The 23,114-nt window shown below is 40.0% G+C and overlaps 1 protein-coding gene across 8 annotated transcripts in view; it reads right to left on the minus strand.

The window, feature by feature from the left end:
• Positions 1-7,898: 7,898 nt before the first annotated feature.
• Positions 7,899-23,114, minus strand: part of TTLL1 (TTL family tubulin polyglutamylase complex subunit L1) — a 50,208-nt gene continuing 34,992 nt past the window's right edge. For 6 of the 8 annotated variants that reach the window (XM_050919841.1, XM_050919829.1, XM_050919854.1 and 3 more), the window contains 4 exons: positions 18,487-18,630; positions 16,364-16,450; positions 15,190-15,353; positions 7,899-13,511 (listed from right to left, as the gene is read on the minus strand). In XM_050919841.1, coding sequence (XP_050775798.1) covers positions 13,382-13,511; positions 15,190-15,353; positions 16,364-16,450; positions 18,487-18,630 — 525 coding nt within the window. In that variant the 3' untranslated portion in view covers positions 7,899-13,381. The remainder of the gene's footprint in view (positions 13,512-15,189; positions 15,354-16,363; positions 16,451-18,486; positions 18,631-23,114) is intronic. The other 2 variants (XM_050919847.1, XM_050919859.1) reach the window with 2 other exon arrangements.

Below are 23,114 nucleotides of genomic sequence, written 5' to 3' on the forward strand. Positions count from 1 at the left end.
CCCCCCAAAACCCCACCACCTAAGCCTCCCTGTTCCTTGTCCCCTGACTGCCCTCTTCTGAGACACCCCCACCCTAACTGCCCCCCTAGGATCCTACCTGTTCCCTGACTGCCCCAACCCTTAGCCACACCCCTTTCCCCAGACAGACCGCCAGGTCTCCCACGCCCCATCCAACCACTCCCTGCCTCCTGACAGGACCTCTAGAACTCCTGACCCATCTAACCCCTCCTGTTCCCTGTCCCCTGACTGCTCTGATCCTTCTCCACACCCCCTGACAGCCTGCCCCAGAACTTCCGACCCATCCAACCGTCCCCCTGCTCCCTGACTGCCCCCACCCCAGACTCCCCTTACCATGCCTATGCTGGTCAGACACTGGCTCCACGTGGAGGCAAAATACGCCGCTGCGCGCACAGCCCCTCCCCTGCAGAGTGCTGAGGCAGTGAAAGGGGGGAGCTCCAGGAGGAGCAGTGACGGCTCACATGCCTGGGAGCTGCAGATCCTGAGAGCAGCGAGGGCAGAGCAGGGGGGGTACACAGGGGCCGCCGACCACATGCATCTGCTGCACAAGCTCCTGGGGGCGGGGGATGGCGTGCGGGCCACAGCCTGGGAAGGAGGGGCAGGGGGGGCTGCTCCCCACTAGTGGTGCCACCGCCTTTGCAGGGCTGGCTCCTCCATGGCTGGGGCTTGCCACTCCCGCAAGTGGGACACTCTGGCTCTCTGGTGCCTCCAGAAGGCGGCTCCGCCCTGCTGAGCCAGAGCACTGCTTTTTGGTACCCCAACCACTTAGCGCCCTAGGCGACAGACTAGTTTGCCTAGTGGTTGCACCAGCCCTGCATAAATCCTATTATGTTTATGGATGTGAATCAGATTTTCATTTTCCTGAACACTACCTGAGCTAAAACTCACCTTTACCAAAGAACGTAGGCCCAGATCCTCAAAGTTATTTAGGCACCTAAATCCAATTGATTTCAATGCCAGTTAGGTGCCTAAATACCCTTTGAGGATTTGGGCCTTACACTTTCCTCATCCTCAATTTCCCTTAGGCACTTGTTTATTTCTTTAGCTGGAACACATCATCCAAAAATGCTCAAACTTGTTAGCAGATTTAGGAAATAGAATGAATCAGAAACTAACTGCAGTTCACTGGGCCACTCTTGAAGTCCATACTCAGGCACACTGAAGTCAAGGGGAGTTTGACTGAGCAGAACTCCGAGCTGTGATTCTCCACTGCCTTGCACCTTCTGAGTCATTTGTACCTGTGCAAATAAGTAGCAAGTGTATGTAAAACACTGTTACCTGTGTAAGTCAGGGGATCACTCTAATTTTACACCAATGTTACAATAGTGTAAATGGCTACAAAAGATGCAAAGCTGTATACAATTAGGTCCCAGGTTCATTTGCAAAACAAATTCAGAGCTGACTTTTTAGCTGAAGGAGACAATTCCTTACTCATCCAAAAATCTGTCACTGTGTGTGTGGACTTGTACATGCCTCATTTCTCCATACACCTGTTTTTATATTGATGGATACACTAAATTGGCCCTCCTGTGTCTTGGTGCAAAAGCAGTATGCCAGTCCCAGTCCTGCAAGCCCTCTGCATATGGAACTCAAATTACTTAAATGTTGCCTAGAGGCCTTCCAAGGGTGAACTCCATGCCCCCAGTATTGTATTAATCTGAGAATCATATAACACACTGCCAAGCTTGTGATGTCCTGAAGCTGCCTTAAAAGGATCAATAAGGATCTCTAGCTGAAGTGTACATAAATGGAATGGAAAGATGAACTGAACTGAATATTTTTAAACAACAGTTTTATACTAAAATCTGGATGAAGATTTTTAACACTGCACATGAAGTCTGGTGTGAGATTACACTGTCAGATAACAATCACATTTGCACATTTTTCAACATTTCATGTCAATTTCCCATATTTATAATAAAAGCTCTACAAAATTACAACAAAATAAATAAAAACAAAAGAAAATATAATTTAAAAGGAAAACAGAAAGACAGACTAAAGCTACATTGAAAGAAAAAAATAAGACAATTTACATAATACATCTTAATTTAATTTAATATTTGAATGGTTGGTTGCCTTAGTGCACCATATTAATGATTAGTATTTATGCTTTACTTGTGGCTAATACCCTCTTCTGGTCATAGAATGCCTCCCACTGTTTTTTAAAGTTTGACTATAAAGTGACAGGAAGTCTCTCTGACACCCAGGGAGGCAATAATATAATAATATATTTTTAATTACACTTTTCCCCATTTTCTTGGGGGTGATTTGGAAGCAATTAAAATACAGCATTGTTAAAATCATTCAACGTATATCTTTGATTAGCTTAATTGACGTCCACATGAGTTATACTAGATTTACATCTGAGCAAAATTTGTTTTTACATATAGATATATATGTGTGTGTCTGTGTGTGCACGCATATATATATATATACACACACGTACCCAGAAGCTCTGGTTCTGCAAACACCTATGAACATGCATTACTTGACTTCAGCAGGACTATTCACGGTAGTAAAGTTAAGCACATGATTAAGAGTTTTAAGAATGAGGACCATACACATTATACACTCACAATCTCACAACCAAATGCTCAAACAATGCACATAAACACTTTTTCAAGTGATTTTTTCTCATTCATAAAATGTGAATTTTAGATTAAGAATCTGTTCATGTATATTCAAGCCCAGAGATCTCTGCTTTTATTGAATGAAGTGAGACACATACCTACACATATTTCTATATCTACTGACAGATTGAGTGTGTCCTAGACCCTTCTGGCATGATGAGATAAGCTAAAAAGTTATGCTACCAAAAGGCAATCCATGATTTATTGAGAGATGCTGATGCATCCATTAACAGTTTAAATAATTTTGAATGGAACAATTAAAAAAAAATCTCATTTTTCAAATTAAATTATTTTCTGGTATGTTCTAGGCACGAGAAACTAATGGCCAAAATAATAATATTAGCTCACATGCAAATTAGCAGTGGACCTTGATTATTCAAGTCTTTTTCAGTGGATTTAGTGTATGCTAAATGTTTGCAATTTTGGCCTGGCAAAGGTTTTTTTGGTAATCTTTTTTTAAATAGGAAGGCCAAATGCTGATAGCTCACATAGGCCTCCTGGTGGACAATTACGTTCTTGGTTTTGGTATTAGGAACAGAACAGAAAGTTGCCCGAAACATCTCTGATTTCCTCTCAACTTTGAATGTGCAGCAGATAGAAAAAGCTATTAGCAATAATGTCTAACTATTTTTAAATACACTTTTGTGTCCTTTGATACCTTCCCTAGTTCAATATGCTCTATTATGTGCTGATAGCTTTCTTTCTCAGTTGTTGCATGTTGTATAGCTATGTTTCTGTTATTCTTATATTTACATCACTTCAATTAACATGTTACCAAATTCTCTTCAGAATGTTTATGTCCCAGTAAGAGTCAATCATAAGTACAAAACAAATAATATCTGTATCTTTTAAAAATGTTAACATTTCAAAGCAGGACCATTTTGTTTAGGAACAATATAGTTGCCTTAGCGTTTATATATACCCACACACCCAATTTTGAATTTGGAGACAGTTTAGCCCCACTGAACTCAGTTAATTTGACCATTTAAATGGTCAACTTATTTGGAAGGGGCTATTTGTATATCTATAACTTTCTGTGGCTGAAATGGTTTTTTAATCCTACCTTATTTTTTTCACGTTAAATATTTTGGATCAGTCATTATATACTGTGCCTACTTTTCTAGTGGGTAATTTGCTATAATGGTACTAGATGGTGATTTATAAATTTATTTTTATATTGATATAAAATACTAAAACAGAAGAATCTCAGGAACTGGTGAATCTTGTGCAAGTTACAGAGTTATGTAGGTTACAACAGTGACTCTCAGCCTTTTCAGACTGTTGTACCACTTTCAGGAGTCTGATTTGTCTTGCATGCCCCCAAGTTTCACTTCACTTAAAATTTAAAAAACTATTTCTTTACAAAATCAGATATAACAATACAAAAGCATTGCTGCACACTATTACTGAAAAAATTGCTTATTTTCTAATTTTTTCTGTATAATTATAAAATAAATCAATTTGAATATAAATACTGCACTTACATTTCCCTGTATAGTATATAGAGCAGTATAAAAAAATAATTGTTTGAAATTTTAGTTTGTACTTACTTCCTTAATGCTTTTTCTGTAGTCTGTTGTAAAACTAGCCAATGCCTAGATAAGTTGATGTACCCCCTGGAAGTACATGTACGCCTGGTTGGGAGCCACTGATTACACCATCATAACAATTGAGAAAGTCTCAGCTGTGGGGTTGATTTGAGAATGGAATTTGCTGGACTTTTTCTGAGTTTGCTGCTACTTCTGTTGTCTTTGTAATTTAATACATACACACATACCAGAAATGCCCAGAGAATTAAATGGGCACCTTTTTACTCTTAGAAATAAATATGAATAATCTTTCAAATAAATTCATCTAATTTGTTTGGATAAAAAAACTGCCAAAATCAATTTTCATCAACTATATACTTTTATTCTGGCAAGAAAGTAAAGCAATAGTGAGGCTGTTTTTCAGAATCAGCCTCCAGTTCTTCAGGGCAATTAACTGTGAACATCATAAGAACATAACATAACAATGGCCATACTGGGTCAGAACAAAGATCCATTTAGCCCAATATCCTGTCTTCCAACAGTGGCCAATGCCAGGTGTCCCAGAGGGAAAGAACAGAACAGGTAATCATCAAGTGATCCATCCCGTTGCCCATTCCCAGCTTCTGGCAAACAGAGGCTAGGGACATCTTAAATGAATTTATTGAGTTCTTTTTTGAACCCTGTTATAGTCTTGGCCTTCACCACACCCACTGGCAAGGAGTTCCACAGGTTGACTGTGCATTGTGTGAAGAAATACTTCCTTTTGTTTGTTTTAAACCTGCTGCCTATTAATTTCATTTGGTAGCCCCTAGTTCTTGTGTTATGAGAAGGAGTAAATAAAACTTCCTTATTTACTTTTTCCACAACAGTCATGATTTTATAGACCTCTATCGTATCCCCCTTTAGTCGTCTCTTTTCCAAGATGAAAAGTCCCAGCCTTTTTAATCTCTCCTCATATGGCAGCCGCTCCATACCCCTAATAATTTTTGTTGCCCTTTTCTGAACCTTTTCCAATTCCAATATACCTTTTTTGAGATGGGGCAACCACATCTGCATGCAGTATTCAAGATGTGGGTGTTCCATGGATTTATATAGAGGCAATATGATATTTTCTGTATTATCTATCCCTTTCTTAATGATTCCCAAGATTCTGTTTGCTTTTTTGATTGCCGCTGCACATTGAGTGGATGTTTTCGGAGAACTATCCTCAGTGACTCCAAGATCTCTTTCTTGAATAGTAACAGCTAATTTAGACCCCATTATTATATATGTAAAGTTTGGATTATGATTTCAAATGTGCATTACTTTGCATTTATCAACATTTAATTTCATCTGCCATTTTGTTGCCCAGTCCCCCAGTTTCGAGAGATCCTTTTGTAGCTCTTTGCAGTGTGCCTGGGACTTAACTATCTTGAGTAGTTATTATATCAGTAGTTTAACAGTTAATATTTAAATATCAAACTATCAGATGGCATGAAATTGTTCCACAAATGTGGAGGCTTGAATGTGAGCCTGATTTTTAAAATAGCCTCACTGTAAATTATCTTCTGGTTATACATCCACTTGTGTAAACTGGAAGCTGATTGCTTAAGAAACAGAACTGTTTATAATTACAGAGCATTATTCTCTAGATAGATGAGCCTGATCTATTGTGTTCCAGTTTTATAGCTTAGAACTGTATGTATTCTGTGTAAATATGTGCATTGTTTTTTTTAAATCTATAGCAGGAAGCCAGGCAGGAAGGACTAGGGGACACTCTAGGCAGAAGTTCTACTGTGAAGCAGATGGAAAAAGTAGATTTGGGGACAATACTGTTTCCCTTATTCTAATAAAGCTCCTAAAGCAGAAGCAGAAAACTATTCTCTGTGAAAGTTTTATCTCTATACTAAAGAATTAATAGAAAGAAACATTAGCATTTTGTGTCTAGTAAGCAAATCTGACCTATGTATCCAATTCTGGCAAAAAATATCCCCTGTATAGATGTGGTTATAACAATTATCCTGCCTGTGTTGTGCTTGTCTGTTTAATTATTCATACATTGCCGTCAGTCCAATAATCACTTGAGCATGTGAAGAGCAGTATTTTAGGGACAGGGAGTTTACCTATTTTAGTTCTGCCTGTCAAGTTGTTATACTAGCTGAAGTCAGAATTTTTGCAGACTGTCCTTTCCAATGTATTTTGCTCCCCCTGGGGCAGCTTCCAAGTCTCTCCAAACTTCTTTGCACAACAGACCACATTTTAGGATTGCTTGGCCGACTGCAGAGGTTAGCTGCACAGGACTGAGGGGCTCCCTTATTGCCACATAATCATCTCTTACTCTCAAATGAGAGCATGGTAAGCCTTGGGCTTTCCCCAGTCCATCTAGAAAAAAACTTTCCGGATGACCTGAGAGTGGCTGTTGTCAGTTTTGTCTTAATTTTAGATTTAGTTAATAAGCAGTACAGGATAGTGTTCATCAGGAATAAACTACTTAAAATAAACTTATGTATATGCTCCCTTTGTTTCCTTCTCCCACTCCTGTTTTGGCCCAGATCTCCATTAGATATTTAAGCAATGGGAGTTAGACACTTAGATACCGTTGACGATCTGTACCTGAGGCCATGTTGTTCTCATGCATGAAATACTGTCACTCTGTCTACTGGTTTCAAAGCGGTAGCCGTGTTAGTCTGTATCAGCAAAAAGAACAAGTCGTCCTTGTGGCACCTTAGAGACTAACAAATTTATTTGGGCATAAGCTTTCGTGGGCTAGAACCCACTTCATCAGATGCATGGAGTAGAAAATACAGTAGGAAGATCTATATACACAAAGAACATGAAAAAAATGGGTGTTGCCATACCAACTGTAATGAGACTAATCAGTTAAGTGGGGCAGGCTGGGGCCGGGTCGCTCGCTGCTGCTGCCAGAGACAGAGACTGAGCCCGAGCCCGGGGGGCTGCAAGCAAGAAAAAGAAATAGACACCTCGGCTGGTGAGTACAGGGCGCGGGCCCCACCCCTGCTGCTGGCGCCAGGCCCCCACTAGCCCCCTGGGCCACCATGCCCCCCCACAAAGCGCAGAGCCCCCCAAAGCTATGGGGTGGGTGGCTCTGCCCATGAGCGATGTAAGTTACACCAACCTAAGCGCCAGTGTGGACAGCACTATGTTGGTGGCAGAGCTTCTCCTACTAACATAGCTACTGCCGCTCGTGGGGCTGGAGCAGCGAAGCTGCGGGAGAGTTCACTCCCATTTGTTTAGATCGGTTACATTTAGAGATTACAACAGTGCTGCATTGCTGCAGTTCCACTGCTTAAAACTCTCTAGTGTAGCTGTAGCCTATATCTTTACTTTGTTTAAAGAAGCATTATTTTTCATTAGGACCACGCGTTTAAAAAAAAAAAAAAGCAGACAGTTTAACAATTGAGGTTCCTGCCTGTGATTTGCTGTCTGAATCTTGTCTTACTTATCTGTAAGTTCTTCAAGGCAGGGAGTGTCTTCCTGTTTGTTTTCTCTACAGTGCTGAGCACAAAGATAGTGGTTAATCACATATTTTCTATAATTTTTTTTAATTCTTGTTTCATAAACCCCTGTATGTATAAGCTTTTATATATTAGAACTAAGAATAATAATTTTTATCTCTGCCAAAGCCTGCTTGAAAAAGGACTTGAGGAGAAAGGGAAGCAGCCCAATACAACCACCCTGTGACCCATTGTTTTAACAACTAAGAGGGATCAGGAAGACAGAGTCATTCTGGCGGCAGTGTAAACGATTTTATTTTTCCTCTGAAAAGAGAAGGACCAAACCCCTGGTTGTTCACTTATATCCACAAACAAACTCTGCATTTGGGAAAAGGAGTGAATTTAGCCCCACTGGACTCAGTTTATTTGACTATTTATATGGTCATCTTATTTGGAAGTGACCTGTTACACACACGTTTATGGGTCCGCAGGAGACGGTTACAAAGACATAAAATTAACAGCATACACAATACTATAAAATTCTTTGCTATGTACAAGAGGCTTGAGTCATGGCCAGGACTCTGAATTTGCTGACATATGGGTGTTTAAAATTAAAGTCACAATCTCCTATCATCACTATCACAAATCATACTATCACAAAAACCTGTGATCAGGTTACATTCAGAAACATTTTGAGAAGGTTATGGCTTGTAAAATGCCATTTTGCAAAGATATTTTACCACTGTGTTCAAAACCAAATTAAGAATATACTTTCCCAACAGAAAGTGATCACAGATGAGAACCAGCCTCAGTCGCAAAATGACAGACAGCTATGCTACTAAAATGTGCTGAATATAAACAACATACAGATGTTCTATACCTTTGCCATGCTCTGTGTGATAGAATATTATGCATGACCCAAACATATAAATATAAACTTAGTATACACCATACTCAAAATCCTGGCTCTTTTGACTTAAATGGCTAAACTCCTCTGACTTGAACAGGGCCGCAAATTCACCCAAGGTCAGCAGAGGAAGACAACATGATTGAGAGAGATTCATTAATTTTTTTAATTTAAAGAAGGCCTAGCTCTGTAACAGGTGGACCCCTGAACGTCCTCCACCTCTCCCCTTTTAAAAACAAAACAATTGCATAAAAACATCCAATGTGAATAGCAGGAATGAACTGCTGCTGATTTGTCATCACTGTATCAGGTATAAAACATGATTTAAAAAAAACAGACAAGAGATAAACCAAACAGAAATGCCGTCTGTCACAGGGATGTGAATTTCAAAGGCAGGAACCCAAGAAACGACAGCAAGTGCCTCCTAGTTGCGCTTAATTGTCACAGGATGATGGAGGTTTTGGAAACAACTATGTCCCAGCCTGGTTAATGCTGAATGTGAATTAATGGAAGTTAAACCTATAGCAGAGCTGTACGTTGGGATAAAGTTAGTATGTTACAGATGGATTTAAAAATATTGAGGGAGATGGTTCTCTCTAAAAGGCAAAGTGTCCTAGAACTAAGGAATAGGCAAAGCCAAGGCAACAAGGCACATTCCCTACACATAAAAGTGCTAAGGAAGTAACTGTGGAACACCACTGATGCCAACAGTAACAGCATCAGTTAGGGGCCACTCACATATACAGAATATTATCATCTATCACTTCTATTGCAGTCATGCCTAGCTGCCTTAACCAAGTCAGGGCCCCATTGTGTTAGGCCCTGTGCCAATAGGCAGCAAAAACCTGTCCCTTCCTCAAAGACTTACTCTTTAGAATGGCAATGGGATGCCAGAACTGAGCAGAGGCATCATGAGTGTGTTCTGCTGCAAGTCTTTCTGCTAACAGTAGCACTTGCCCCTGCTATCTGTTGTGCAGTGGCCTGTTCTCTAAATCAGTGGTTTTCAACCTGTGGTCTGTGGACCCCACTATGTCTAAGATTTCCAAAGAGGTCCCCATCTCCATTTAAAAATTTTTATGAGTCTCCAAATGAAAAAAGGTTGAAAACCACTCCTCTAAATTATCCGGTAATGAAAATCCAATTTAGCCTGTTACATAAAATTATTTCTGTCAGCAAAAGTTAGAAAAATAAGACTGGATTAGTCAAAAATGAAGCTATCTATTGATACTACTCAAGGACTGCATAAGGATCATAACTGGCAAACAAATGGAGAATGGAATCAGAAATTAATGTGTCACGACATTAGGCCTAATTGGGTGATGAAGTAACAAGCGTATGGGCTAATTCCACTCATCACGCCCTTTTGGATGGACTTTGAGAATTAAAATGGCAGTGGATTCCTGGGAAAAGGCAGGTAGGCCTATGTCCCACTCCAGAGACTGTGTCCTTCATTGTGGACCCTCAGCCAACAGGACACCCAGACCTGAACACAAGTGGTGACACCGTTATCACTAATGGACCAGGAAGGACCCCAGTCCGATGCATGCAAGATGCTACTGTCTTCCCTTCCCTCATGTTCCTTTCCATCTCCCTCTATCTTATCATCTTAGCTTTTCACCTGATCCTGAGACCAACTGCACTACACAGCACCAGTATGATGGGATGAGACAGCTCATCCAGCTCTGCCCAGCCTGAGAAGGACCAGTAAAGGAGAGGTACTTGACTAGACCACCCAGATGGGATCCCAGACCAGGGAAGTGAGCCAGGGTTTAGAGAAACCGCTGTAGTGGCTGATCTGACAGCCCAAAGTATCCATCTGTGACTGAGATCAACAAAAGCCATACTGTATTTCCCCTCCTGTTTTGCTATCCTATCTTCTCCCTCTTTGACTGTCTGGTCAAAAACAGTCAAAAGTATGACCACTCAGAGCAGTCCACTTGAAATTCAACAAGACTAACCACTTCTTCCCCACTAAAAAGGATTGCTTGACAGAATAAGAAACTAATAATTATTCTCTGTCTGAAAAAGGTCCTTTAATAGGTTTTAAGTGTTTTGCGTAACCACTCAATTTCAATATGCTTTGTTTTAATTTTTATTCTTTTTTCTCGTGTATCCAATAAGTTTCCAAACATTTGTATTAATTTTTGAATTTGCTTGCCATGAAATGGTCAGTTTTCCTGTATTCCAAACCCCAAATCATGTTAACTGTTTAATGGTGTACAGTGCTAAGATCATACTATCACCTTTGACTTTAGACCCATTTATTCCACTGAAATTAATACAACATATCCCAGGCCTGTTCCTGCTCATTCACATTAGCTTCCATCTTAGAAGCAGGCTTAGTAATGTCATAATGACTTTAGTGAAATAAAACTTAATTATACATAAAGGCAAAGAGTTTGATATTGACTGCAAAACAGTCTGATTTCTCCATACACCATCTTCACCCCACTAAGTCCCTTCAACAAAGTACTCAGAAAAAGGGTAATGAGGTAGTACACATGATACGTAACAGCATTAGAGAGACTACTGTAATGGAACTATGAGAATGAAAGTAGCCAAATGCTACCAGATAGATACACTGCATGGATGGGATGTAGAAAGGGGAGAAAGAGCCAAGAATCACAGTTTGGATGTTCAGAAATGAGAAAAAAAATGGAGCTATAAGAGATTAAGAAATCAGCCATAGTGTTTAATATGGAGATATACGTAGAACTGGAAGGGACCTTGAAAGGTCATCCAGTCCTTTGCCTTCACAGCAGGATCAAGTACAGTCCCTACCAGATTTTTGCCCTAGATCCCTAAATGGCCCCCTCAAGGATTAAACTCACAACCCTGGGTTTAGCAGGCCCATGCTCAAACCACTGAGCTACCCCTCCCTTGTAAAATACTCCTGTTTGCAGTGTAATATTTCCAAAGGCCTACACTATTGCACATTTCCTAGCAACAGGGGCTTAGAAGATGGAGGAGGAAACATCTGCCCTTAAACAAGTCATCACTAATATGGCATTTAACATCTGACCAGAAATCTATTCCAGACATAGGTTTCACCCTGCCAAGGCTCAAATGTACAAACAAGACCCAGAATGAGGGAGACAACAATACATGAGGGAGCTGGATATGTGGATTTAACTTCTTTATCATATTAAAAGTACTCCTTAATCTCAGTTCAAGACAAACTCTGATGACTTATTACAGTGCTCCTAATGAAGCGGGTGAATTCCCATAATTTAAAGGACCAGGAATTTGGTAGAAAGACATGCCAAATTTTGCATTTGACTTTCTATATTTAAACAGAACATACAAGATTAACAATGATTAGAATTGCATATAAAATGTCCCTCATTCATTCTATATAGCTATTAATCATTTAGGGAGATCCAGGTGCTCAGCAGAGATTCATTATGACAGCACAAGTACTTTTGGAGATTTCTTTCTCTCCCAAAATTTGAGCTGTATGTTAAAGCAGCTATGAGAATCTTCTTGATGAGTGCTAGAACTGTGACATCAGAGGAAACAGCCAATCATACAATTGACTAGTTTATATATATATAATGTTTTACTAGTTAAAAGACTGCAATCAATGCCTTTTTAACTTCTCTGGCTTTGTGCTATTTGTAGCTATTGTACTTTCTGACATCAGAGTCATAGGAGATGGCTTATTAGATGCAATGGAATTTTGTTAGAGAACATAAAATATGTATGTATATAGATGTGTCTGTATTTTACATATGTAAATAAAGAGCTGCATAGATGCAAGCAAAGATTTACAGGCATCACTGAGCAGTGGGGTTGACATTAATTACAGTATGTTCAAGAAGAAAAGCAGGAAGAAGTTTATTCAGGTATGTCCAAAATCACCTTAGAAGTAAAAATAAATGTCACGTGATAACACAGCAACTTGCTATGTGAGAGATTCTCCCCTTCCATGTAATTTTAATTCCTGAGGAGTTACAGCTTCAACACATCTGACAATCTCAGTATTTGGGGATGTATTTATTTTTAAATCTCAACATTAGCTAAAAATCATTAACTGTGCATTGACAATCACAGCTCAGCAAAGGTTGTATTGTAAATGTTACCAGAAGAGACTGCACTTGTATCAAGGAATTTAATTGTCATCATGCCAATGTAAACTATACAACAATGATAATGCCCAACACTTCTGATTTTTCTGGATTCTATTTTCAAGATTAATCCTGGAACACAGAGGAATGACATCCTGAGGACTAAAATTTTTTCTAGGTTTCCTACAGAACCTGTAATCAACCCTGACTACAAATTTTTAACACAGTTAATTCTTTACAAAGGAGTTAAAACTGTATAATAAATTACAAGTGTAGAGATAGATTACTTACAATGTACAGTCTGGAAAACAAAATATTGAACACCAAACCAGTGGTTCGTTTAAAAATAAATATTTAGAGTCAACACCAGATTTCTTAAGAAGGTTCTTTAAGAGAATTATAAGCCAAAACAGCCATTTGTTGAAAAAATATCCATGTTTCTCAAGTCTGAGTAGTTATGCTTTTAAAAGTTTAAAGCTATGAATATGTTAATTCTTTATATTACAGTAAATTTGCTATAGCCACATGCAGCATAATACTCTTGCAGTAAACTAGTGAGTTTACTATTAGAATAGCTGATTAGGTGCCTTACTTTATACAGACCTGTCTCATATTGGTACAAATATTTCTTTGACATATTTCGTCCCGTTTCAGAGTTATTAACTCCCACACACAATAGAGAAGAAAGCCATACAAAGGAGAGAGCCCCAAGTGCTCAGTTCAAAATCTTCTGCCAAGAGCATCGCACTGAATTTCAGTAAGATATTATTGATTTGATATTAATTTGATTTTGTCACTACTTCCATGTGGTGAGCACGGGCTTTCCTGAATCTCTTGCTCGACTTCCTTTTAGTCCAATAGATTGCCCAGGACGGCTTCTCAAATCACGATCAGATCCATCACTTTGTGCCATCTCTTCATCATACCTAAAATATAATAATTTTTTCATTGTCTCAGTCTCCTAATCACTGGACAGCAGAGATCATAAGAATGACCTTTCCTTAGTTCTTTATTGTTTAATATTTAGCATTCACATTTTTAAAGTATGGATCCTTTTCTATAAACACTCACACCACATAAATAGTTCATTTTAAGATACAACGCCTCACATAAGTTATTCATGTGGGGAAGCATTCACAGGATTGAACCCTATGACATTATAATAAAATGAGCCCTACTATACTTCAGTAGCGATTTATGAAAAACAGGCACATCATCATCAGAGTTTCTATTATAGCAGATACAAATAATTGTAGAGCTTGTGAAACTATTTGAGGCATGTACTTCTGCATTTCTTTTCTCATCACTTCGTCTAATATACTTGTGTGTAAACAGAAACATTAGCTTGCTGCTTATGCAGTAATGTCACAATCCAGTGTATCAAACACAGAAACAACTGGAACATCAGAAAAGTCAGATTGTGACACGAGTTAACAGAATTAAGCAAGAAGGGTGGGCTGATTAGATAATCAAGATATAAGATTCAATCTGAACACTATCTATCAGCATCAGAAGTACCCATAAATTTAATATATTTTTGATAATATGTATTTTGTAAAGCTTGCCACAGTGACAAGTATCTCTTTAAATGTTCAAACTCAATATGACATGAAATAATCCCACTATCCATTGATTTACCAGTTGCTGGAGGCATTCAAAGGCAGAATTTGATTCTAAATATATAAATGCCAATAGTCAAAATAGAAAGACACAGCTACAATATTTTTTAGTCAAACAGGATTCCATCTGTACCTATTAACTAATACTAAATGCAGATCATCAGTGTTCATAGCTATCACATAGCTAACATTAATTATAAAGGTATGCTCCAATCTTGCAAACGCTTATGTATGTGACTAAATTTACTCGCATGCATAAGCGTTTGCAGAATCAGGGCCTTAGATAAAATAGATGGCATGAATTAGTGGGTCAGCTAACGTACTGTACTACAGTACTATTAATTCCTGACCAGGCTCTCAAACATTTAGCTTTTGAAACTGGTTCCAAATGGAATAGGGAATTTGATTACAAATTCAGCATCCTCCTAAATGAATAAGCCCATCTCAGACACTCAAATAGGGATACTCTTTTTCTAACTTCCCCCTTCATCGCACATTCATCATACCAGATTAAAAATAATCTTGCAATTCACTGTTTTAACATCCCATCAATGAATCACAACAGTTGGGTGACCATTCCCATGAATTAAGAGAGTTTTAAAAATTTTCTTGGTACATATAATGCATTTAACTGTTACCCACACCTTATACTCAGTCTAAAATACATACTATATATGTGTTGGATATATCTTGAAGAGTGAAATACATTTCCCCAACATATACCCTCAATAAATCAACGTTTTTGACGGTGAAGTGCAGGGGCTCACCAGGAAGGGGACATCAACCCACAACTAAGGCCCAAGACAGGAGTGCAAATACTTGGAAGCTGCTATTCCAGCCCTAAACATGGTAATTAAGTGATACAGAGCACTTCAGGTTTTTCCTCCAAACCTGGATGAATGTCATCACATCTACATGGTTCTAAATTAATCTTCTCTCTCTCAAGAACATGTTCATATTTACATAGGACATTACTAAAACTTACAAAATCTCATAATTTCCAAGAGCTTCTTTTGGTGGAGATTTATTCCATTTACAGTCTGGAATTTCACCATTAGGCACAGCAATGTTAAGTGTGTCATTAATAAGATTATACTTGAGGATGCGATCATTGGCTGTACTGGAGGTAAGAGAAGGGGAAGCATTGACCTGTTAAAAACAAAGACATTTTATTTTCAGCAACTTCCTTTTGACTAAAATATGGCCCCTATAAACTAATCACCAGCATTTCAACATAGAGGCTTTTCTTTGAACAAAACCATTGCAAGGAAACAGTGCATTTCCTACAGATTTTATTTTTGAAGTATCATTCATTCTCCTGAGGGTTTGACTGTAGATTTTTGTTGGGAGCAAGTTCACCTGTGTTAATCAAGCCGCCTCTGGGGATTTATACCTTTAGTTCACACCAAATAAAGAACAGGCAAGTTCCTCACTGGCTTTGCCCCTTCCTAGCAGTTGTTACATATGGACCGGTGGGGCTCTTTATTCCGGAGTTATTGCTTTTTATCTGTATCCCTCCTCTGAACTCCCCTTTTCCACACATTTCTCTGGCTGGCAAAGTGGGTAAGAAGTCTGACACTTTTTTAAATGTATGCTTAACCATTATGTATAAAGATAAGATGTAGGGAAAAATAATAGGGTACTGATACATTAGACATGGGGTTTGGACAGGAGTTAACATACCATGGAAGTTTGTATAATTCATACAACAAATGTATACAACCCTGCATTATTTCAAGTTTATTCTTCTAATATGTGTATCCCTTATTTTCTAGCTTTCCTACAATTTCAGGCTGTGTTATATATAGTATCTAAGCTTTAGCAGGGTTAGATTTACATTGCACTGAGCCAGTGCCAATCCTCCATCTACTGGTGCACTAATAAGGTTGCTGGCATTCAGACAGCTTCTGTAGTCGGAGCATATCATGAATGCACCTGGATTTGGTTTTTGCTGACCAGGCCAGAACACAGGTTTCTCCTGAATTCTGATATCCTGCAACTCCCACAGCCCATTTTGTTGCCTGTTTTACTTTCTAACAGCCTTCCCCAAACACTTTCATCTGGAAAAGGGAAAACTCAAGCTCAGATTTGAAAAAGCAGATGTATACTGTGAATGGAAATGGTGAGGAGGGTTGTTTATAAAATGTACATAACTTTACCTCAATAAGCCATGGTTTAAGCTTGTCATCAATGATAATGTCGTATCCATAGCACTCAAAGCAGTGTTTATCATTGTTCATTACAGGCTGAAACAAGTTAAGAAGAAATGTATATTAAAGAACAAAGATTTATTAAGTAACTTGAAAGATTATACATTACTATAGTTCTCTACTATTATTTTTCTAGGTATCATGTATAAATATAATACCAATTGTCTATGGCAGCTTTCTTAATACAAGTTTTCTGCTCTGACTTCCCAATACAACATTTTATAAATATATGTAAGATTCTTTTTTTATAAAATGTCATCTTCTCAAGCTGTTTCTGAGTATTATCATAGTAATCAGTGTATTAACAGAACATATTTGACTGCAGCGCTTTCATTCAGTTTCATCTGTGTATCTTACAGCATCCAGTGAGTATGAAAACAAGAGTGTTAAAGGCTTTCACACCGTAAGTGAAATTAGAAATAATCTTACATTTTCATGTATAAAAATACAAATTTACCTAATCATTAACACTTTCACTTTCAAATTAAATGTGACTTATCCAAAGACCCTTGTTTATTATAGTGTTGTAATGATGCAGCAAAGATGGAGTTCAACCCCAAATACTGACTAGATCCTTATATTTAAAATACTTTAATCTCTATATCATTATATCTAGCTCAAGTCCACTATGGTCAGGAAAACTAAAACAGGCTAGGGACTCAATAATGCTGGGATGGAAATTCTCAAGCGATTCACTTGTTTTCCAGCATCAGCTAAGGTCTTAAAGTAGGAATGCCAGGGCACCTCTTCTCCTGTGCAACATTCACCAGATCACTTAAAGCAGGGGCTCTCAACCATGGGTATGCATACTCCTGGGGGTATATCAACTCATCTAGATACTTGCCGAGTTTTACAACAGGCTACATAAAAAGTACTAGCAAAGTCAGTACAAGCTAAAATTTCCTACAGGCAATGACTTGTTTATACTGCTCTATATACTATACGCTGAAATGTAAGTACAATATTTATGTTCTAATTGATTTATTTGATAATTATATGGTAAAAATGAGAAAGTATGCAATTTTTCAGTAATAGCATGCAGCAACGCTTTTGTATTTTTATGTCTGATTTTGTAAGCAAGTCGTTTTTAAGTGAGATGAAATTTGAGGTACACAAGACAAATCAGATTCCTGAAAAGGGGTACAATAGTCTGGAAAAGTTGAGAACCACTGATTCAAAGAACCCTTTGTAGCAGGTCAGTACAGATGGCTTCCAGAAATTAATATTGAAAGGTTTTCAGTCTTGCAGGGTGTAGGGGAAGGAAGGAAAAGCATTTCTCCTGCTAAGTTTAGGAAATAGGAAGGAGCACTGACGCTACCAGAACACTTCCTCTTCTGTCCATTATCTGTTTTTCTTCTGCTCTTCACATTGTTCCTCTTCTCTTTTACAATTCTGTTAATATTGGGATGAGCTGCCTTTTCTTCTAGCACCTAATTTGGCACTTTGGGAAACTGCCTTCTGTAAATGCCTGCAGCTACCCATATATTATAAAGCTCTGTCAAGCTATTCAGGAGGAAAGAGGATACATGATGGCACCATAGTTTTTTGGCATGAGTTTGGGATAACTATATTACTCACATATCAGAGAGCGGCAAATACGTTACACAAATTCTCTAAACAAAATGGAAGAAAGAACCTTAACATCCTGGCATTTTGTTTGACAAATTGTCTTCTCAGGCTATTTCCTCCTACGACAAATTTGTTACTACTGAAAGATGTCAGGGCTGGGCAAAGGTTAGGGTAATTCAAAAGTGACTTTAAATGAGAGTAAGAGTTTGTGATGGTTTCAGCACATTAATTTACTCATTTAATATACACACAAACAGCTTGACCCCACAATCAGGTTTCTCCAAGCACACACAGCTCTACAGGGACACTGAGTGGTGACAGAGTTTTTAAAAAGAACAAAAAGGTAAGACAGTAGCATGAGAGCATCAGCATTCAAAACAACAATCCAGCAGGAGGAAATGAATTGCTTTAGTTTTTTTCTTTACTGTAAACTTGTTTTCAAGACTATTGAAAGTCTGAAGCCATGAGAGTAACTCTGGCAGCATTCCATTAGCACTACTCACTGCAACGGCCTTCAGCGACTGCACAATTATCCAATGAATTTCATCGAACAGTTTGTTAGTGACCTCCTTTCCACGAGTACTCTCTAGATACAAGCGCAAGTTACTCACTGTCCATTTGCCTCCATGGATATGATTGTAGTCATCCTACAGAGTTAAGGAGTTAATTCAGTCTCATGGAGTTTGCAATTATTCAGCAGTTGTATTCTCATCCGTACAAACTTAAACTTGTGCTTAAAAACAAGTGTATTTTTTAAAACTATTTTTACTTAATGACATTTTGCAGGATATGTAAGGCCCCAATTTTTCCTTTGCACAGCCGTCTATGTAACATAGAACACATTTTAAATCACCTACATCTAATTACATAGCAAATCACAAAAACAAGTGTTAAAACTTGTCTTACGGTAATTACAATTACATAAGAACAATAATCAAACAGAAGCTGCATTTTGACAGTCTAACGATGCAGGAGAGGACACAGGAAATAGAGTATAGGATTGGAATGATTGGGAGATCAGATTTTCAAGACTGAAAGGAAAGGGTTAGGTTTGGGGAGAGGGTTGTTTCATTGGAGAGGAGGACTAGAATAGTGGTTAATTTAACAATGGTTAAACCACTGTTAAGTTAACCTTTTAAAAAATGTAGCACTGACAGCACGTTTGAAAGTCTCTGAAACACATGAAATATGACCAACCATTTCTATTGTGAGTAGTCAGTCTTTTTCCCCGGCAGGACAAAAATTTGATCTAACAGTCAGCACTCACTGGGAGACACCAGCACCAGTCTCAGTCATGAACATACAGAAACAATGACAGCAATGTTCTTCAACACTGTATTTAAAATTATTTTTAATTCATAATTTTGATAAAATAGATCTGGCTACCACTAGATTAGACTGTACTGCAACAGTAAATGGAAAAGAAGGCTACTCTGTATTTATCCCACATATTTATCCTTTTATGAAGCTAACCTGTGAAGTCTTGAAATATATTGTGCTTGAAAGGCAAAGACGACAAACTGAGGTTACTCCAGAACTGGCAAGCAAGACACACACTAATGAAGCTCCTGAGTAACCGTGACAGTCTGCATCCCTGGGTTCACCCTTTTTACAAAACTATGCCTTGTGAGGTATCATTTGAAAACTCATAATTTGCTGATCATTATTATCCTGGTAAAATGTCTGGCAACATTGTATGTAAAGTTATACGGTTCTCCTGTATAACATTACTGAGACACATTCCAAGTTTAGAGAAGCAGGCACAAAACAGCTCCTCAAAGACAAAAGGCAAACTGACGCCTCAGCCAGGTGTCAACAAAATCAAATAGACTATCACCTAAGTGGCCATTCTTTGGCAGGAAAAAGGGTGCAAGCAAGAAATCTACATTTTGGCAAAGAAACAGCTGGAGGTTCCTATTCCCACAGACCATCTGTCTCCTGAACCTCAGCTGGAGATGACTTTCAAAGAAAAAGAGGACTTTAAGAAAAGGAAACAGAGGCTCCAAAATACTCCTCCCTTTTTTTTCCTCAGGCATCAACGCCACCTGAAGGATAAGGAAATTAACACTGAACTGGGGGAAGTGGTTCTGGCTGAAATAAGACTAGTGAAGCATGTGACGAGAGAAATCTTTGCTTTAAATTCATTTAGCTTGTTAAGTTAGATATTCATTGTTTTACCTTTTATTTTCTTGTAACCAATTCTAACTCTTAAGCCTGATTACTTGTAATCACTTAATCTATATTTCTGTAGTTCATAAATTTATTTGATTGTTTTATCTAAACCAGTGCATGTTTGGATTGAAGTGTTTGGGAAACTTCATGTTGGGATAGTAAGATTTGTGCATATCATTTCTATTAATGAAATGATGGATTTTACATGAGTTTGTATTGTCCTGTGCTGGGCAGTACAAGACACACATTTCTGGGGGAAAGTCTGGAACTGGGAGTTTGCTGGCGTTGCCCTGAAGTGTAATTGAGGAGTGGCTGGCTATAGCACTCACAAAAAATAGCTGGGAGTGATTTACATGCTGAGGGAGGTGTGAGAGCAGACCAGGAGTGGTTGCTCTCACAGCGAAGTCATGTAAAAGGCACTCCAGGCTGGAGAATTGAGGGAACACAGCTGTCTATCGGTCCAGATTGTACCCTGGGGAATGTCACAGTACCTCTCAGTGTATATTTTTTAGCTTTATAAAGGCTCTTCTCAGAGAGTTTCCAAGAACGTTATTTATTTTGTGAGGCTGCTAAATTATAAGCCACAACGTGCCCTGGAAACAAAAAAAAAATTTAGTGGAAGTCTGTGTTTACCCATTAGAGAACAAAGCATAAGAAGCCTCTGTATTTATTTATAGGCTTTTCTACAGTGCTCATCTTTGTAGTATCTGAGAACCTGTACAGAATGAAGCATCTGAAACATGTGATTCTCACAACTTGCCCCATGAGAAACTTCTTAAGATTCCAAATTCCTGCTAGGAGATGTACATCAAAGCTTCAAGCCTGTTCAATCTACACTTTGATTCCAGAATACCTGTCCTGAAAGTCTGAGCAGATGTGACTGGATAGAGTGATGCATATCATGTACTGGTTAACAAAGAACATGATAGCAAATTGGACCACACTGTGTCACTTATATCTGCCTTCAGGCCTACAAGTAATCTCCAACCAATTCTGCCTAGGTAGAGACAGAAGGTGTCACGGACTGTGGGGGAGTCCAGTCCTGCACCCCTCTTCTTGGGACTCACAGTGACTCTCAGCCAGCCAGTAAAACAGAAGGTTTATTGGACAACAGGAATGCAGGTTACAGCAGAGCTTGAAAGCACAACCAGGACCCCTCAATCCAGTCCTTCTGGGGGTTCAGGGTGCTTGGATCCCAGCACAGGATTCCCTGAATTTCAATCACCCAGCCCAAAACCGAAACTGAACTGCCCTTCCTCCAGCCGGCTGATTCCTTTGTCCAGCTTCCCAGGCAAAGGTGCTGACCCCCTCCCCACCTACCTGGCTCAGGTTACAGGCTCAAAAAGCTTGTCCCTCACCTAAATTCCTCCCCGGCTCTCCCATCCCCCACACAGACATCACATCTCTCCCCCCTTCTAGACTGAACTGAGCGGGGTCACTCTGCCCAGTGACCTGGGGAAGTTCAGGGCCCCCTCTCCGGGACAACGCATCCGCTATCAGGTTGGCACTCCCTTCACATGGACCACGTCCATGTCATAGTCCTGCAGGAGCAGGCTCCACCTCAGGAGCTTGGCATTGGCTCCTTTCATCTGGTGCAGCCAGGTCAGGGGAGAGTGGTCGGTGTACATGGTGAAGTGTCGCCCAAAGAGATATGGCTCTAGTTTCTTAAGGGCCCACACCATTGCCAGGCATTCCATCTTGATGGCCACGTAGTTCTGCTCCCGGGGTAGCAACTTCTTGCTCAGGTACACAATGGGGTGTCTCTCCCCTTTTTCATCCTCCTGCATTAACACCTCCCCTAGTCCCATGTCTGAGGCGTCAGTGAATACCATAAAGGGCTTGTCAAAATCTGGGTTTGCCAGAATTCGGCCACTAACCAGAGCCTCCTTCAGCGCCCGGAGAGCCTGCTGGCACTGCTCGGTCCAGACCACCTTGTCTGGCTTCCCCTTCTTGCACAGCTCAGTGATGGGGGCGGCTATGGCGCTAAAGTGGGGCACGAACCTTCGATAGTACCCCGCCATCCCAATAAAGGCCTGGACCTGGTTTTTGGTTTGGGAGGCAGGCCAGTTTCTGATCACCTCCACCTTGGCTCGTGCCGGCTTTAGGCAGCTGCTCCCCACCCGATGGTTCAGGTAAGATACTTTAGCCATCCCCACCTTGCACTTCTCAGCCTTTATGGTTAACCCAGCCTCCCGGAGTCGGTTCAGCACTTGTTTAACCTGGGACACGTGGTCCTCCCAGGTCTGGCCAAATAGGCAGATGTCGTCAATATACGCCACAGCAAAACTCTCCATCCCCCACAGTAGCTGATCCACCAGGTGCTGGAAGGTGGCCAGCGCTCCCTAGAGGCTGAAGGGCAGGGTCAGAAACTCGTAAAGCCCCAGAGGGGTGATAAAGGCCGATTTCAGCCTGGCATCTACATCCAGCAGCTTTTGCCAGAAGCCCTTTGTAAGATCCATGGTGGTGAGGGACCGAGTGCCTCCCAGCTTGTCTAGGAGCTCGTCAGGCCTGGGCATGGAGTAGGCATCAGATATGGTGATGGCATTGAGCTTTCGACAGTCCACACAGAACCGGATCAACCCATCCCTTTTGGGGACCAGCACCACTGGTGAGGCCCAAGGGCTGGAGGACGGCTGGATCACCCCCAAGGCCAGTATATCCCTGACCTCTCTTTCCAGGTCCTGGGCAGTTTTCCCGGTGACCCGAAAAGGGGAGCATCTTATAGGGGAGTGTGACCCGATCTCCACCCGGTGGACAGTCAAATTAGTGCGTCCAGCCTGGTTGGAAAACAGCTGTCGGTATAGATGCAGCACCCCTCTGATCTCAGTGTGCTGGGCCGGGGTCAGCTGATCAGAGAGGGGAATTGCCTCCGGGGGGAACCAGCTTTTGTCCCAGGGAATAGATCCACTAAAGGGTCATCTCCCTGCTCCTCCCAGTGCCCACACACGGCCAACACCAC

The sequence above is a fragment of the Gopherus flavomarginatus genome, chromosome 1 (genome assembly GCF_025201925.1).
Source record: "Gopherus flavomarginatus isolate rGopFla2 chromosome 1, rGopFla2.mat.asm, whole genome shotgun sequence".
In the NCBI taxonomy this organism is placed as follows: Eukaryota; Metazoa; Chordata; order Testudines; family Testudinidae; genus Gopherus; species Gopherus flavomarginatus.